Source organism: Apium graveolens, chromosome 6 (genome assembly GCF_009905375.1).
Source record: "Apium graveolens cultivar Ventura chromosome 6, ASM990537v1, whole genome shotgun sequence".
Classification (NCBI taxonomy): domain Eukaryota; kingdom Viridiplantae; phylum Streptophyta; class Magnoliopsida; order Apiales; family Apiaceae; genus Apium; species Apium graveolens.
In genome coordinates, this window is record NC_133652.1 from 252,840,902 (window position 1) to 252,858,135 (window position 17,234).

At 33.6% G+C, this 17,234-nt stretch overlaps 3 protein-coding genes across 9 annotated transcripts; 1 reads left to right on the forward strand and 2 right to left on the reverse strand.

Annotated features, from left to right (window-relative positions):
- Positions 1–410: 410 nt before the first annotated feature.
- LOC141667881 (pectin acetylesterase 7-like) lies at positions 411–4,614 on the forward strand. 3 transcript variants are annotated; one of them, XR_012552814.1, is made up of 14 exons: positions 411–640; positions 736–1,482; positions 1,653–1,801; positions 1,895–1,977; positions 2,100–2,232; positions 2,330–2,442; positions 2,546–2,632; positions 2,700–2,824; positions 2,934–2,994; positions 3,083–3,139; positions 3,300–3,377; positions 3,590–3,695; positions 3,791–3,929; positions 4,206–4,614. XR_012552814.1 is itself a non-coding variant. In XM_074474520.1 (14 exons), exons 3-14 carry the CDS (start codon positions 1,672–1,674, stop codon positions 4,302–4,304), a joined length of 1,218 nt encoding a protein of 405 aa, XP_074330621.1. In that variant the 5' UTR covers positions 412–640; positions 736–1,482; positions 1,653–1,671; the 3' UTR covers positions 4,305–4,602. The 3 variants fall into 3 exon arrangements, 2 of the variants coding, with proteins under 2 accessions (XP_074330621.1, XP_074330622.1); XM_074474520.1 differs by having other exon boundaries at positions 412–640; positions 3,784–3,929; positions 4,206–4,602; XM_074474521.1 differs by having other exon boundaries at positions 414–640; positions 2,369–2,442; positions 3,784–3,929; positions 4,206–4,597.
- Positions 4,586–9,274, reverse strand: LOC141667882 (phosphopantothenate--cysteine ligase 2-like). 3 transcript variants are annotated; one of them, XM_074474523.1, is made up of 10 exons: positions 9,126–9,274; positions 8,338–8,494; positions 8,107–8,227; positions 7,973–8,017; positions 7,778–7,863; positions 7,337–7,389; positions 7,163–7,222; positions 6,548–6,649; positions 5,150–5,269; positions 4,586–5,043 (listed from the first exon to the last, which is right to left on the reverse strand). In XM_074474523.1, exons 1-10 carry the CDS (start codon positions 9,237–9,239, stop codon positions 4,798–4,800), a joined length of 1,104 nt encoding a protein of 367 aa, XP_074330624.1. In that variant the 5' UTR covers positions 9,240–9,274; the 3' UTR covers positions 4,586–4,797. The 3 variants fall into 3 exon arrangements, with proteins under 3 accessions (XP_074330624.1, XP_074330623.1, XP_074330625.1); XM_074474522.1 differs by having other exon boundaries at positions 8,338–8,509; XM_074474524.1 differs by having other exon boundaries at positions 4,589–5,043; positions 8,338–8,504; positions 9,126–9,256.
- A 2,246-nt stretch (positions 9,275–11,520) lies between these two features.
- On the reverse strand, positions 11,521–16,355 carry LOC141663825 (factor of DNA methylation 1-like). Of its 3 annotated transcripts, none has more exons than XM_074469656.1 (7): positions 16,306–16,355; positions 14,604–15,492; positions 14,040–14,221; positions 13,332–13,421; positions 12,932–13,219; positions 12,165–12,380; positions 11,521–11,956 (listed from the first exon to the last, which is right to left on the reverse strand). In XM_074469656.1, the coding sequence occupies exons 2-7, from the start codon at positions 15,490–15,492 to the stop codon at positions 11,729–11,731; spliced, it is 1,893 nt and encodes a 630-aa protein (XP_074325757.1). In that variant the 5' UTR covers positions 16,306–16,355; the 3' UTR covers positions 11,521–11,728. The 3 variants fall into 3 exon arrangements, with proteins under 3 accessions (XP_074325757.1, XP_074325756.1, XP_074325758.1); XM_074469655.1 differs by lacking the exon at positions 16,306–16,355 and adding an exon at positions 16,144–16,241; XM_074469657.1 differs by lacking the exon at positions 16,306–16,355 and adding an exon at positions 15,763–16,111.
- Positions 16,356–17,234: the final 879 nt, after the last annotated feature.

Below are 17,234 nucleotides of genomic sequence, written 5' to 3' on the forward strand. Positions count from 1 at the left end.
ACTGAGTGGCCTATTCTCCCGGTTTATAGCAACTTCATCCATCAGAGAAGAAGTAGGGAACTACCAGCACTCATTTTGAAGGGGGTCGAAAGTTTGTGAAATAAATTACTAGAAACAGCCTGAAAAATATGAAAATGCTCCTTTTCGCCCAAGCTCGCACCAATGCACAACAGTTCTGCTGAAGCCAGTCACCCGTGCTAAAATTAAGAATATTGTCACCGTCCACTTTTTATCAGTTGCGGAGGGCTAATCTCGTGTGTACGTTTTATCAAAAATGCTGTCTCCATTTACTTGTAAACAACTGATTGGAAGTAAGCATCTGTTTTGCTCTATATATAAAACAAAGATACTTCTTGTAGAATTTGCAGAAGACGAGAGTGTTGTCCCAAGGAAAATACTATACTCGAGTACTGTTTTGGCACTTGAAAGTTGCTCACATTTGCATCCTAATCTGTAGTATTGCTCTAGCATCTAGCTCACATTATATTCTCAACATTTAACTTTCAAAATCCTCATCAAACTTGACAAAGTAATCAAACATTAGATGGCAACGGATCTTTTCTTTGGATTTACCGGTGATGAACATGAAGCGGACGTTGAGAATACAACAGGAGCTTCCTCTTCACATAAAATGATTCAGGTGCGATATATGAACTTTTTACGTTTATATCAGCAACACCCTAGTGCTACTGCTACAAAAATAATAACTCAATCTTATTACATAATTATGTGTAGTGCTCAATCTCAAGCTCAGGCTACCATCTCGGTGGACTATCACAACTAAACTTCCAAAGCCCTTAAAAAGCTATAAGAAGGAATCTCAGTACTGAAAGAAGATTATCATATTTTTTTTCAATTAACATCTTCATTTTAACCTTAACTGCATGTGCTCTGCTTCTGTATTTCTTGAACACTTTGTCAGCAACTTGAACTTAAACGGGAAATATGATTTCGAAATTTTGATTAACATATGATGTATTCCCTTCAATATTACCAGTAATTTATAGTATTGATCTAGCCCCTAGTCCTTCAATTTCACTTGTGCTTCTAATTTCAAAACCAATAAAATGTCTTGAATTCTTTTTGTGCAATTGACATATAGAAGACTTGAATAAAAATGTTCGTTGAAATGAAAAAAAGTTCTGTCATTAAATTATCTCAAATTGACAAGGACTCAAAAGTCATCTTAATATTTAAAGGCTATGCACACACATTTTTTTATGCAAGTGGTTGCAGAGTTCAGTTCTACCTACCATTCAGCTACAGATAGGAATGCACAAGCATGTCAATAAACAAAGACTTGTCATATTTGTCTTTGGATTGGTACAGTAATGCAGCATCCAAGGAAGAAGCAAACACTATGCACATGCAAATCAGATGAAACATACTAGAAGATTATGTATTATTTACAAGATCCACTTGAAACTTGCATATAAATATGCAATGTACTTAAGGAAGATGCTCCACAGCTCCAGCCTCCAGGTATGCATCACCCTCTTATCAACTTGATTTTATAGTACAATTTACGCATAGTCATACAAATTTAACTTCCAATCCAGTTACAAACTTAATCACAGATATAAACTTTAGCATTTTCCTCTGCACACACAGAATTAATTGAATAGTGTTTCAATTGGTTTGAGAATCTACAGAAAAGTGGTGGGAGCAAGAATGTATAAAAGGTTGTGTATGCTTGTACCTATTTTGATTCTTCTTACACCAGCAGGCTTAGCGCTTGATGTTTTTTACTTCAAAACTGTTGATCTTACTTTAATCCCAAGTGCTGTCAAAAATGGTGCAGGTATGCAGTATTTAATCCTATCTTTCTTTTTAAATCAAGAATTGAATCCTTAATGATGCTCGCAATGCTGTTTGTGAACATATCAATATGCAGTATGCTTGGATGGAAGCCCTCCTGCATACCACATTGACAGGGGAGTTGGAGAAGGTGCTCATAAGTGGCTCGTTCATATTGAGGTCAGTTTTTCTGATTAAAAAGTTGTACTTTCCGTGATGGTCAAGTGACGATCAATAGTTTACGGATTTAAATCTTAAAGTTATACCGTAAGTGTATCTAAGTAATTTTGTTATCTTTCTAGGGAGGAGGATGGTGTGATACAACTGAAAATTGCCTTAATCGAACCAAAAATATATATGGATTGGGTTCATCTAAAATCATGCAAGCAAAGAATTTCACTGGACTTCTAGGCGATAACCAACAATTCAATCCTGGTAACTAATGTGAACATTAAATTAAATTTCATTTCCTTCGTATTCAGCCGTTCATCGTACAGGCTATACATTGTACTGCACTTCTGTAAATTTTCAGGCAAGATAATTTGCACATTATTCTTTAATGTACATTCAGATTTCTACAATTGGAATCGAGTTTTTGTCAGATATTGTGATGGTGCATCATTTACCGGTAACAGTTATGATCCGGTGAGTCATTATTCTTATTAATAAGTCGTTGAACTTGTGAGTTTTTGTATGAGATTTGACACAAGTATACATTTGTACTTTATTAAGTAAGTTTTTGTGTCAGGTCAACAAACTTCATTACAAAGGAGCAAAGGTTTTTAGTGCCATTGTAAAGGATCTGCTAGGAAAAGGGATGAGAAATGCAACAAATGTAAGGCATTTTTCGTTTAACACCGTATACAGTAGAATTAATTGGTCGCTAATCAGATTTGTGACAGGCTCTACTTACTGGATGCTCAGCTGGTGGATTATCAGCAATACTGAATTGTGATAAATTTCGATCTTTCCTTCCCAGACACACTAATGTGAAATGTTCTTCCGACGCTGGCTACTTCCTACATGTGTAAGCTTTTACTTGACAAGTGTCTTTTTCGCGTAGTGTGGTCATAATTATATTGACGTTATGATGTGTGTATGTTCATAGAGCAGATCATGTTTACTTTTAATTGCAGGAAGGATGTCTTTGGAGAATACAACTTTGCAAACTTCTACGACAGAATTGTTAAATTACATGTATTATTTCTAGCACTTGCTCTTTCACACATATATGGTGCAATCTGCATTTCCAAAATCAAGAGTAAAGTGTGCTTCTCTATTTTAGGGGTCAACTAAGAATTTACCCAGAGCTTGCACTTCAACAATGAGGCCTAGAAGTTTGGTAAGAAAATTAGGCTTGCTACTCATTAGACTTCTTTACTGGACAATAACAACCAAATGATAATTCATATCTAATTCCTTAAATGACAGAATCATTGTAAGATTCTATTAGGGGCAATATTAAAGTTTTGACATCAATTATGTGTTTCTTCTTTTCGCAGTGTTTCTATCCACAATATGTCGTGCCACATGTTGAGACGCCTCTTTTTCTTATAAACTCTGCATATGATAGTTATCAGGTTAGCTTTCTGCTTGTTCTCATAGCTGGTAACTTGTATTCGACATCGTAGAGGTTACAAATTTGTAAATATTATTTAAACGACATCTGTGTTCCCCGAACAGCTGCAAAGGTCTGTGTACTGCAAGTCCATATCCTGTTCTACAAGCGGATAGACTGGGTATGTTTGATCTGTAATTTTACTCTAATATACCCAAAATAATGTTTCCTCAGATCGGATATATTTTGGCGCCAAGCATAAATAATCTGCCTCAATCTTGGGAGAGATGCAAAAATGACACAACAACATGCTCGCAGGATCAAATTGATATCTTGAAAGGTCAATATACAGCAGGAGACATCCGCGCGCACACACACACACATCACGTTTTACATTGTTTCCAGTCCACTGATATATGTATTTTCAGGTTTCAGATCAGAATTCGTAAGTGCGTTGCCAAAACTGGGTAATGGTTCGTTCAGAGGAATGTTTGTCAGTACATGCGTAATCCACTGCCAATCTCAACTTGAACCAAACTGGGTCTCGGATCCTGGTTTCAGGCTCGAGAACAAGGTATATAGACATAGTAGAACTTGTGAATGATATGAGCAGACATGATTGTAACAAGCATAGCAAAATACCACCATCATAAACTTTCTTTCTCTTCATTCTCATCATAAAAAGTTTGATTCCGATATTTTGCAGAAACACCAAAGCAACTCTGATATTTTGAGCATAACTTTCTGTAACTGCAAAACTCTCCTCAAGCCATAAATGTTATTTTCTTCAGTTTCTTTAATTTATGCTCATAACGACATCCAATACTAGCTTTCTTGATTTAATCTACAGACAATGGCGGAAGCTCTAGGGAGTTGGACTAACGGCAGAAGCTCAGTGCAGATAGTTGATGACAATGATGTGCCGAAAATATGCTTAACTCCATTATAAATAATCATGAACTATAGTAGCTTGCTTACTTTAGTTCATATCACATCTTAACATCTATTTCAGTTGAATACATGGAATAAATGACTCTTCTTCAAGCCGCACAATGATATCATCCATGGGATCGATCAACCAGCAGAAACTGAATATTTATACAACCATATTTGTTGCATAAAATTTTCCATTATGTTTTTCTAATTAGTTATTCCATTATGTTAATCACAATTAAAAGTGTAATTGATGCAGCTGCTGATAGGAAACTACATTGTAAAATTCCAGCTTTCATGGCGTTAAATTCAGTCCATTCATCAACTTCATAACACAAATTCATCGATAATATATGTATATCCCCAGTACCTTCTACTTTCTACAATAATTAAAAAAATTGAATAGTTGGTTGTTCAGGAACATTCATTTCCTTCACATTTTTAAGCAATTTCTATTTCTATTCATTAAGAATTCTAAACCGGAATCCAAAATTGTATAGTTGGGTTGCTCAGGAACATTTATTGGAATCCTCGATGTGCTCTGAGTGCTTCTCCACAAGAAGTTCAATTAATGGACTCTCCACATCTGTCATACCCTTGGACTTGTCGCGATAAACTGAAATATTTCCATTAGTAGTAACAACAGTAACCTCCTCTTTACGTGTCAAAAGCTCATTTGCTACAACTGCATGCATTTTATATTTTCTGAGGGCAGTGTCAGCTTTCTTTAGAAGGATATTCATATCTGTCTCCAACTGAAAAATGAAGGATATAAACAACAAGAAAGTAAATACACAAAAAAATATATTATTATGCATAATAATGCATCAAAATCTGTATCAATGTAAAATTACACCTAACCTTGAACGATATGAAGAATGCTTTTGGAGCCCAGTCATTCCTCAGTACCAGAAGCATCTTGGGCACCTGAGCAAGACGCATATCCAGAGGTCCTGACGCAGACTGGATTTTATGTATTGCCTATAGAGTTGAGCCAACATGCCAACCAGAGAGTGGAGAAGGCATTAGACAAAACAATGAAGGCCAGACTACGCCAAACATATAAAAATAAAATCATATCCTAAATAATCAATATACTTCTTATACTTCTTATGTCCATCTTGGGCTATTACCAGCCGTCCTCTGATTAGATCTATTATATCCTTGGTCTTTTGGACTACTGCGGGTCCGAGCATCTTGCGCTCTACAACTTCATCCTAACATAAGGGAGATCGACATTGTGTTCCCTCAAGGATCTCATAAGGCGATATCTCGATACTGACATACGATCTATTATCGTAAGAAAACTCAATCCGCGTTAAGTGATCATTCCAAATTCTTTCAAGTCTATTGCACAGACTCTTATCATAGCTTCTAGCACTATAGCTTTTGCTTCTCAATATTCCTTCTTTTCTTGTTCGTAGTCATTACTATCTTCCGTACATAATACTATACTGGTTACACTTTTGCTCGTTAGTATTCTATAACCTTTTAATAACCGCGTCAACCTTAGTATCAAACATATAAAAATAAAATCATATCCTAAATAAAGTGTTGTTTATTTAGAGAGCTCATTTCAGTTGCAACTATATGACAAAAATGCTGAACGGAGAATTTGAATAAGCTCATTAACAATATACTCTGAAAGAAGACAATTATATCTATTTGGATCGTTACTGAATTGAAAATTTTGAAGTGAGGTGAAGTTCTGAGACAACTGATGCAAAACATTCTTACCACATAAATAAGACAACTAAATCCTTCAATTAAACAATTTAAACCGCTGCCTAAAACCTTTTTCTGGTCCGATCATAGACCAAAATGAGCTGCTGATAGCAACAGCAAAGCTAGTAGGCAGCCGTTGCTATCTCTTCCTATATAGCATAGCTTGCAACTTTGAAACCAAGTGTGTGATAGGCATCCAAGGTGTTATCTTCTGTAGATTCATCAAAACTATACCTTTTTTTGCAGTTGTGGTCCTAGTTCCAGTAAGATATAGCGACATGAACATATATTTTACACATATCACCCAGAAAAATCACTTTCAGTCACGTCAATAGTTTTCAAACAATGTGATACTGAACACCCTGTCACAGTCATTACCCAACTCTAAGCAAGTAAATGCACCGATGCATTTTGTAAATAAACAACTTCGCAATTAAACTAATATAGAGAGCTTACTCAAAATTTTAGATAAATAAGCATTTTTAAAGGACATAGGTAAATTGCTGAAATAATATCTAATCAATTATGTCATACCATGCTCTCCCATGGAACATAAAAGTCTGATACGGCAGCCGCTAGATAGTACATTGCATATGGACCAAGATTCTTCATTGATATTGCAATTAACTGTAAAACCTGCTCTTTGGAAGGAAGCAGATTCTTGATGTTAGTTTATAAAAGTAAAGTCACAACAAGATTATAAATATAGCTCAATTGTGCAACATGAAGCATAATGGAAGCACTACGAAAACACCTGGCAAGTACATTAATATAAATAAAAAACAAACATGATCTGCACTATTAACATACATACATATGGACCAAGATTGCATAATGGATATCCAATAAAGCAAGTAGAACTACACCAATCTCAATTCAAAAAAGAAAAAAAAAATCAACTTTAACAAAGGATGCTTAAATTCATTGTTTACAAAGCCAAAGTACTTGCGCATATAAGTCGTGCGACTTAGCGCAGTGACAACCATGTATAGAACACGGGACCTTGGCCAGTCTCAAGAAGTATAGAACACTGGTGTTTAACAAGTTTCTGGGTACTATACAACAACCACTTGGCCAGCATTGTTAAATAGACCTAATCGTTTGCTTGCATAAACTCTTTCATATCTAAAACTTAAAAAATGTTATAACCTGAAGATACTCAAAAATGGTGGTGTATGGAAGCTTCAACAAATGCCCCCCTTTGACTGCCTGAAAGAAATGAACTCAACTGAGGCTAATTCCATAGCAGAGTGACTTGCCTTCTATTATCCAAATTATTATATACGATTGATCAAACAAATTACTGTAGCATTAATAATTTACCGCTTGATGTTCACCAATAGCCTTTTTCACTGCATCTGAATGTGATGGATTTACTGAGATGTGAAGCAACAGGAAGTATAAGTAAAAAATATAAAGATAGTAAATGGTAATGTAAACACTATTCAGAGAAAACTAATAGCTTGATTTTTCACATAAACCAACTTCAGGCTCTTCAATATCTGTCACATTTATAATTTGGCTTAATGAAACATATTTTAGGTGTTTTGAGGGTACCATATAATTGGTTCTAGAAACTTGTTGCTAATTATCAGGTAGGGTTTTTGCTTAAAGTACAGCCAATATATGACATAAAAACAACAAAATGTATCTCAAATGATTAAGACCACCGTTATTCTGTTAACATTTAAACTAAAGGTACTTGCATTGACTTGCAAAGCACTTTAGAAAGTCTAATAAACAAAGAAGAATCAAACTTGAGACCTTGAATATGTGACTCGTCGGTTAGTTCAAAACACTCGAGCAATGGATCATCTGGAAGAGACGTACAATAGGGTTGGTAGCTTCCTCTGCATAAACATAGACTCAATTTTAAGCAGGTGTACAACAGTGTTCAGGGAAAATACTTTCAGGAAAGGAGAATTTTTAAGCTAAAGAGTCAATAAAAGGATTGATCACCTCCGATAAAGAAAAATAACAGAATACCCAGCCTTAAGGAAATATCTGCAATACCACCAATAGCTCCAATTTAACTATAAAGCATTAGTTGGAAAATATGTAAAAACCTATGAAATCTGGTTTATTGATTGTACTCTGTAGATGTTGATCCTCTATGGCCTGAACTGAAGTTGTCAATAAAGCGAACACAACGTTGCTCCAAGGGAACTGTTGTACCACCGGATGTGACACATACAACTCTTTTATTCCCATTTCCTATGAAAGCATATAGAACAATAGAGACCTTAGTCAGCATTATCTATAGAAAATTACAAAAGTAAGGCATCAATTATTTCGTAGATAAATATTTTTAATAGAATAGTTGCCTGACAACAAAGAATTTGTCCCAAGAAATTCATCTAGCTTTTTGCTAATGCTGTTTCCATCCTTGAGAGGAGGAGCTGAGTCAAAGAAGCACTTTATTTCATCTAGAGATGTTTCTTGCGGGGTTACTGCCTTGTTTTCCATGCCAATTGTCAATGGCTGTAGAAATCTATACTGACGTCATGATCAATAAAATATAATATTTAGAATCCATATTACTTTTGTATATAGAATAACTTCAGAATCAAATTTTATAATTAAAAATTATCTCTCGAGAATTATCATTCTAAATACTAATTAAAACTTTGTAAATACTAATTCTTGCAGGAGGCATACACACATACAAAGGCTGCACACGAAATTTTATACTATTCATGATCTACAACAAGAAAATTTAACCGGAGGGAACTCTTTGCAATGTAATAGGAAAATGAATTGAAAAGTAAACTAGAGAAAAATAAAAAAAAAAGCGTTTGCACCCAACAACAGTGTTACTTTGTGAATTAAAAATTAAAGAATAAAGTTGAGTATAATATGGAGATTCACAAGTTATAACATTGGGCATGAAGATCTGGGTATTGTCATGGAAGGAGCAATCTTTATGAACAAGTATACTTGTTATAAACAATTTTAAAGTGTAACGCAGGAGTATGAGATAAGCTAATAAATCATTGGATTGAAAAGGAAAACAGCAAGTATTCATGTAAATTAAAAACAGATAATGAGTAGATGAAAGATTATCATAACAATTACACAGATATATGTATGTATATGTAAAAGAACAGGATACCTTGGATGCAGTGGTGAAAAAATTGGAGGATGAGAAGACAAGTAGAAGTAGTTGTAGTAGAGTAGTAGTTTCACTTTCAAGGGGTTGGCGTATATTTGAGAGCAACAAACACATGTAAGCGTTCTTCTTTGTTTTGCATCCGATTTATTCTCGCTAGTTTTTTTTATAATTAATTTGAATGGACCAAAGGACTACTACTAACTATAACTACAAGTCTACAACTACTTCTACTTGCCTTCTCCGTCAAGGACCAATTTTAAATTTAATGAGAAGTTTATTTGAATACTTTTACACAACTACCCTGAGTTAAAGTAAACTAAATATTTTATTGCATCAAAAATATAAGTTCTAGCAAGTAATGAGATTAAAATTAAAATTCACTACGGTAGAAAAATCAGAAAAAGACACTTATTTTGAAATTACAAATAAATTCTAAAAAGATTATTAAAATGGGGAAAACGGAGTATATTACAACAAAACTTGATTTTTACTCATTTTAAAAGCATGGTTCTTTTATTGTTAAAGATGTGTAAAACCCCGATTTTCGTCATTTTTTTAAAATTCAAGAAACACCAATAAGATCCGAAAAGTACGGTAAAAATGAGTAATATTAGAGGTAAAAAAATAAATCGCAAAATAAATCCAAAAACACACATGATTTTAATTGATGGGACTCATATTAATACATGTTAGAATAACTCTAAAAAAATTTACCTCACTTTTTGCCAAAAAAAATTAAAAGAAATTGGAACCTCTAGAATAATTTTAAATATATTTCAAATCGGACTGATTTAAATGTTTTGACTCTTACTAGCATACAAAACATAGAAAACCTCCAAAATTAGTTAAAAGTACATATAATTATTTAAATTAAAACAAAATTTAAATTTTATTTAATAATTTAAATTTAAATTTATATGTATATATTTTACAATATAACATATTTTATGTATAAATAAATTATTAAATTTTATGCTTTTGCAAATTTTCAAAATCCCAAGTTACTTATTTTACAAAAATGGTTATGTTAACCAAATTTAAATATTACAACTAAAATAGGAAGTTAAATCGGAAGTTAAACATAGTTAGTCTATTTTAATTTTCAAAATGAGCAATAACATATAGTATTAATTTTTTTAAAATAATTCGTTCAAATAAATCCAAACCGCCAAAATCAATGTGCAATGGACAGGGTTATATTACAATTTTTTATTTTAGGGGCTCGATTGAAATTTTTTAAAATTAATTGAATTGGGGCAATTTACAAAAGTCTAAGGTGGAATTTCAGCCCGTGAACACCCTAATTGCTGAGCACAGTATTCTAACATATTACTGAAAATTTAAGCAGGAGGATCGGGGGGTCCTTGGCCCCCTGAAATTTGAATAAAGTTTAGCCAGTTAGTTTTTATGCATTGTTGTTGCAGATGAGTTGGTTAGGAAATGTATCTCTTACAACCCAGATGAGAGTTCAATTCCTATGTCATATTTTTATTTCTTTTTAAATTTAATTACTATTTTTGTTCTTAATATCTTCTAGTTACTATTTTTTAATGAAATGGAGATGAGATGGTGTTATGTTTTTAACGAGAGTTCGAATGTAATTAAAATTATCTACACTAAACTATAAATTTCAGTAAAAATTAATGAGTTTTTAAATTCAGAACGGTATTAATATCTCACAAAAAAAATTTGGACCCCCCCTAAATATTATTTATGCGTCCGCCACTGAGACTAAATATTATTTATGCGCGTGTAATGCACATTAACTAAAAGAAATACTCCTTCTGGAACTTACTATTTATAGTATCTATTTAAAATTATCTCAATCACACGTTCATATAATATACTTATTTTATCACCCCATTCCCTCTTTTATGTGGTTCAGATTTAAATTTACATTAATTCTTAAAAACCGGTAGCTTCCCCGACCGACTAAAATAGAAGTTTAAGTCAAAGTGGTTCATTCAATATGGGATGAAGGGAGTACATTAATTCATCCAAACTTAATGACACCTTTCAGCAAGTTTCGTAGCCTTGATTTGTAAGGAAGGAAAATTGTTAGGATGACAGAATAATAAACCAGGAGATAGTCTGATAGAATCTTTTGTGAGCGGAATGCATCATGTTGCACTTGGCATTTAATTATGAAATTTATAAAGGTAATGGACTTTGGTAGGCCATGCACACAGTGATCCAAGTATTATGGAGGCATGCTGCAGTGCAGAAAGCCAATGAAGAATGTCGAACCGGATTTCATCATGTAGATCCGGGTTATATTGTATGCAGATTGGTAATGGTACATTGGCACTGCTGCTACAATTCTTATTATTACCTGAGTCATTTCAACATCTGCATCTTTTCGGGTAAGAATCAAATGAATATGTTTTAAGAAAAATAAGAGAATATATAAGTCATGTTTAATGAGCGGAAACTAATCCAGAACATAGATATTATATATATGTCTGTTCAAGAATACAGAAAAACATAAATTACCAAACTAGTTTTTCATAGTCAAAAGATATTTAACTTCAAGTAAATTATTTTTCGCTGTGATGCATTTAAGTCGAATATATGATAATGAATACCGGACTACCTCGCAATCATCATCTTCTTCGCCTAGGTGTCTTTACATTCTTCACTATGTAGCTTATGACTTCCTTTAGTGTAGCTTTTCTATCTTCTTTCGTATTCCAGAGTTCAGGTACCACATATCTACCACTTGGGTTGTATTCATTCATTTCCAGCAAGGCTTTACAAACTGCTCCATGTATTTCATTTCCCCATTCTTCTTTAAGATTTCTAAGCATTTTGTCATCTTGATTAACAATTTCCTGCCATAAGATATTAATTAATTACTGAATTCAAAAGCCTTCAGTCAGCATAAAGATATAACAATTTTTTTTGAAGGTTTCACATTACAACTCAGTTGCAGCTCATGCATGCGCAACGCCATACATGACAACCTACATGTGCAAAGATGAAAACAAATACCCATGCAGTACCATTAAAACTTAAAACTATTTGAAATTACTGCATTACCTTTTCATTTCCTTTAACCATGACAATTTTAATTGGATACCATGCCGGGTCCGTCATTTTGTCTTGCCATAGAGAGCACAGTTCCACCGCCTTAATGTCAGCTTCATAAGGTGGAAACCTTTCTCTGCATGCTTGCCTGAAGACTCTCTCATCAAGTTCTCCCATTTTTTTTATGCTGATATTTGTTCTTGTCCCGGACAAGTTCTCTTTTAAGCCCTGCTCATCAAACTACATAAATTAATGACCTGTAAAATAACTAGGTGGCTGATAAAAGCAATATGTTGGATGAAGTCTCTCCACATATAAATATCAGTTAACTATATTTATCACCACATCACATGCCAATCCTCTCCTTTAGTATTAAAACATTGTTGTTTCAGTTGTCTTTACACATGCTTTCAATTAGTTATTCTACCATTACAATAATGTCAGTTAAGGGATCCTCATCTGAGAGATGTCAACAGGTCAATTATCCGAAAACATTGAATACAACCAACCACTACTACCATGCCTTTTTAAACTTGCATCAATTTGTTTTTAAAACAAATGTTAACACGCTTGAAAAAACAAAATAATATAGTAATATCGATTAAGAATTATAACATCAAAAGTATCAACGATCTCAGTTCTAAACTGTAATGTTCACACCAACGAATTGTCCATCCAATTTTACTTCAAATATTCATCTCGTGATAAAGTTCAGCAGTGGCACAGTTGTTTTTGTTTTATAACATAAGCATGCTATTTGCAAAGGATGAATAATATACCTCAATCAATTTTTTACGAGAATCTTGCAGCTCATCATTACTCCACCTTTCTTTAGTAAGAAGAGTCTGGTTCAAAGTTTCCATGTGATCTCTCTGTTCCTCTTTCTCCTCTAATTTTTCTTGCATCTCTTTCATCTTAATTTGAAGCACTTCATTATCTTCACTTTCTAGATGTTTCATAACCTGCAACTTTCCTTTCAATTCCTGAATTTCCATTTCCAACCTTTGTTTTTCATCTAGCTCTCTCTCTAATCTCAGTATTTCATTCTGGGCAGCCTCCTTCTCCCGCTGTAATTTAATTATAAAGTCAAGAAGTGCTGTTATATAATCATTCAAATAAAAAGGATAGTAAATAGCAGAGACACAATGTATCTGATGATGCATATGTGGCGGGACACACCTGCTGCTCCTCTAACAGCCGTAGGACATTTTCATCTGCTTTTTTCTGCTCCATTGAGGCTAATAGAAGTGAACTGTTTCTCACATTACTCTGATGACAAGAGTTAAAAGTCAAGAATTTTACATAATAAACAACTTCAATGTTTTTTAGAAACTGCTACCATGTTTTTCAGCCTGTGATGCTTAATTTATCATTAAACAAGAAGTTGTTTTTAAATCATAAGTTTAATAGTAAAAAAAGATGATCTGTACCAGACATATGTAGAATTTTAGACGATGGGTAATCAATTTAGTGAATATTTATCTGTCCTATATTAAAAACTAATTATGTTTTATTTTATTTAAATTTTCAACTTTTTAATCAAATATTTGTATTCATTTAATTAAAGATGGATAATAAGATTTATCATTTAAGTAATCTACTTTGACAGGTTACATCCTGCCAGTATAAGTACATTTAATATTTTCTCTGGTACATTATCTATAGTATTTAAGTTTGGTATTCAAAATTAAAACAATGTTGGCAAAGTTGGAATTAGAATAGAAAGATCAACATAACTACTAAATACTATCTAGTACATACATTTGTGGTGTAGGTCGGTAGAATGAAGTCATTGAATTATTAAACAGTTTGTGTACCTTTGGCTTAATTAGTCGTGTTCTGTTCTTATATATCTGTAAAAGCTAAAAACTAACATTATTATCATACCTTGTTCCGCTCCTCATCAAGTTTTTTCCGGTCACGTTCAGTCAGTATTTCACACCTGTTAAGTTCCCTGCTCCATGAATCAAGTTGCTTTCTCTTAGCTTCCAGTTCAAAGTTCAGCAGCTCTTGTTCAGCTATAACTTTTCGAATGTTTTCTTGGGATATTTGCTGCATCCTTTTTGTTTCTAAAGAGGTAGACAGTTCATTGTAATTAACATACAGGTTTTTTAATGTGTTAGCTGGAAACAAAATAACAAGATAGTATGTGCAAGGTATGGTCTGTGTTGTGTACATCGTTTCCAACCAATAAATGTGTCCAAATTTAAGTTCGTAAGTATGAATACAAAAACATGGAATTAATTATAGGAAAAATCTCAATTGTGGCTATTAAGGTGAATCATCAAAAGTGGGAAAATTAGCAGTTAAAAAACTAAATTATAGTTCCATGACTGATGACACTGTAAAGCAAACATTTATAGGATCAGGAAATGCTTGCACTTGCAGTGCAAGCGCAACATGTCCATACAAAACACACACAAGTAAAAACACAATGAAAAGGGGAAAAACCTTTGGAAAAAGCATTGTCCAATTTGGACTTCTCTTCAAGCAACCAACTAAGGGACCTGCTCTTCTCGTTATATCTGATTTGGAGATGATCCAGATTTTCCATTCTCTTGTCAAGCTCATAGGTTAGATTTTGAATTCTGCTTTTTTTATCACGTTGTCCTTCCCCAAGGACATCAGAAATTGTTTTTAGCTCAACACTCTTGCGTAGATAATCACCAATTACTCCTACCGACACATAATCATCAGCACGTGCAAACCACCCAAACATGTGCGACCCCTTGGGAGCTTCCTGTGATACCCAATCCTTCTTGCTGCGGCGATCAGTTTGGAACGACTTCTCGAATTCCATAGCATTCGTTAACCCAGCCCAATTATTATTAAACTTGACAATTGCTTCTCCATTAAGTTCTTCCCCATCACACAACAACACAATTTCTTTGGGCTTGTACTTACTAAACTTGTCCATCATGTATTCTTCAGTAAAAATTGTTTTTCCCGTGTCAAAACCTTTTACTATATTAACAACAATCCCTGTCCAAGGATTGCACAATAATTCATTTTGACTAGAATCTGGAGGTGCATCCACTTGAGGTAGTTTCTCAGCTTCATCTACTAGATCATTTTCCAGGTACTGTGCTAGTGCAATATGATTGGCCTTTTGCTTAGCTCTTCTGTTGGACGACCCTTTGCCTGCTCCAGTTGCATGCTGAAGGAGGTCTTTGTATTTGTAGTCTTGTTTCTTCTTTCCAGCACAGAAGGGACAACGAAGGCTGTCATTAGGTCCTTTTACTCTCAGCTTTCCACTCCTCAACAATGCGTATGGTTTATCCTTGTATTCAAATATCTCTGAATCACTAACATCTGACTCTTCACCGGAGCTAAAATCCATCTAAACAAATATCCAAAGCCACGTAAACGGTGTTAGCTACAACGAAAATTAATATGGAACACAAAGTCTCTTCTTTACTCCATATGTCCTGTTCAAATAACAAGCTTGTTTAACTCTAAGCCATAATTAGTGAAAAATTCATCTTTAAAACAATTTCCTATAGAACACAAAGTCTGACAAATTAATTAATCTCACATAAATCAGGGTAATTAGCAAATGTTATTTAAAAACAAACACATAAAATGAATCAAACCGAGTAAAGGAACTCACAATACATGAAAAATGAACAGTAAATGAGCCTCAAGATAAAAGGAAACACAAGCCTTGTACATTATGATAATCATTCAACAGATGATCCCTTCAAACACACATGCAAAGGGTAAAACTGTGCATAAAGATGATTATTTAAGTACCTCCGAAAAAATGATGATTTGGGAAAAAGGGAATGTGTAAACAGATACATAACCTAGCCTAGAAGATTCAAAAACAGGACTTCACTAAAAGAGAAGCACTCAAGACACTCCATTCAATGTTTCATAGCTAAACATACAAATTAATCTCACCCAAATCTCAGGGTAATTAGTAAATGCAATTTAGAAGAAAACACATAAAATTAAATTGAATCAAAACGAGAAAAGGAACTCAAAATACATGAAAAAATAAGAAAATGTGCCTTAAGATGCACCCAAGTAAAGATCCTTTTATAAAGAAAACACAAGCCTGTACAATCAACATAAAAGATGATTATAATCACACATGCAAAGGCTAAAACTGTGCATAAAGATGATTATAATTTATGATTTTTGAAAGTACCTGAGAAAATGATGATCAGAGATATAGAGAATATGTAGCGGTCACTATCCTCTTCTTGCACAGTGCACAGCTTGTATATAGATCGAGTTCATTACAATTACCAGGGGTGTACGCGGTTCGGATCGGATCGGTTTTGGGTAAAAGTCGAACCAAACCGCGAAAACCAGTTTTAGAAAATTGTCATCAGCAGCCGCATTTGCGGTTGCGGTTAACCGCGTCAATTGCAGTTGCGAATTTGCGGTTATGGCCGATCGGTTTGCGGTTCAACCACTTATTTTAAAATAATTAATAATTTGCAAAAAAATAAATTCGGAATATTAATAAATTCAAGTTAAGTTACGTGATAAATTTACATTCAAAAATAAAATACAAACTAATGTTCCGTGTGGAGCAAGAATATTAAAAACATACAAAAATATGGAAGTGAGAGAAAATAAAAAAAGAAAAGGATAAAAAAATTACATATTGATTACATTTTCCATTTCTTTGGTTATATATCTTATAATAATTGTGAATCTTATGATCGAAATCTTAACATTAACCTAAAATTAGTTAATAAATATGCATATTTATTAATTTATATGATATCAAGTACATTTTTGGAAATATATTTTATTAAAAATATATGTCGCGAGTTACGGTTGCGGTTGCGATTTTGCGATTCTCAAAAATTTAAAACCGCATCCAAACCGTGAATGAGCGGTTTTTAAAATTTAAATCCACAACCAATTCGTATTTCGCGATTATCCGCAAAATGCGGTTCGGTTGCGAGCGGTTGAGCGGTTGGATGATTATGGCCAACTGTTTACAAACTAGGGGATACTATTTGGGATGAGTAATGCTATGTGGAGAGAAACCGACAGGGAATGGGAAACAGAATGAGGTGGCAAGTTTACTTTCTATATCTATTTCTAATTTATTTATAGCGG

What these genes read in the sequence shown, in the direction of transcription:
- LOC141663825 (XM_074469655.1), bottom strand. Translation starts at nt 16,227, where the DNA reads ATGTTGATTGTACAGGCTTGTGTTTTCTTTATAAAAGGATCTTTACTT. An exon ending in ACATTTTCTTATTTTTTCAT is followed by an intron (nt 15,493 to 16,143) that starts GTATTTTGAGTT and finishes ATATTTGTTTAG; the next exon opens with ATGGATTTTAGCTCCGGTGA. An exon ending in GGCTGTTAGAGGAGCAGCAG is followed by an intron (nt 13,220 to 13,331) that starts GTGTGTCCCGCC and finishes ATTAAATTACAG; the next exon opens with CGGGAGAAGGAGGCTGCCCA.
- LOC141667882 (XM_074474522.1), bottom strand. Translation starts at nt 9,239, where the DNA reads ATGTGTTTGTTGCTCTCAAATATACGCCAACCCCTTGAAAGTGAAACT. An exon ending in CTATTGGTGAACATCAAGCG is followed by an intron (nt 7,223 to 7,336) that starts GTAAATTATTAA and finishes CATTTCTTTCAG; the next exon opens with GCAGTCAAAGGGGGGCATTT. An exon ending in CCATTTTTGAGTATCTTCAG is followed by an intron (nt 6,650 to 7,162) that starts GTTATAACATTT and finishes TCCAAAGAGCAG; the next exon opens with GTTTTACAGTTAATTGCAAT.
- LOC141667881 (XM_074474520.1), top strand. Translation starts at nt 1,672, where the DNA reads ATGTATAAAAGGTTGTGTATGCTTGTACCTATTTTGATTCTTCTTACA. An exon ending in AGTGGCTCGTTCATATTGAG is followed by an intron (nt 1,978 to 2,099) that starts GTCAGTTTTTCT and finishes TTATCTTTCTAG; the next exon opens with GGAGGAGGATGGTGTGATAC. An exon ending in CTGCATATGATAGTTATCAG is followed by an intron (nt 3,378 to 3,589) that starts GTTAGCTTTCTG and finishes ATGTTTCCTCAG; the next exon opens with ATCGGATATATTTTGGCGCC.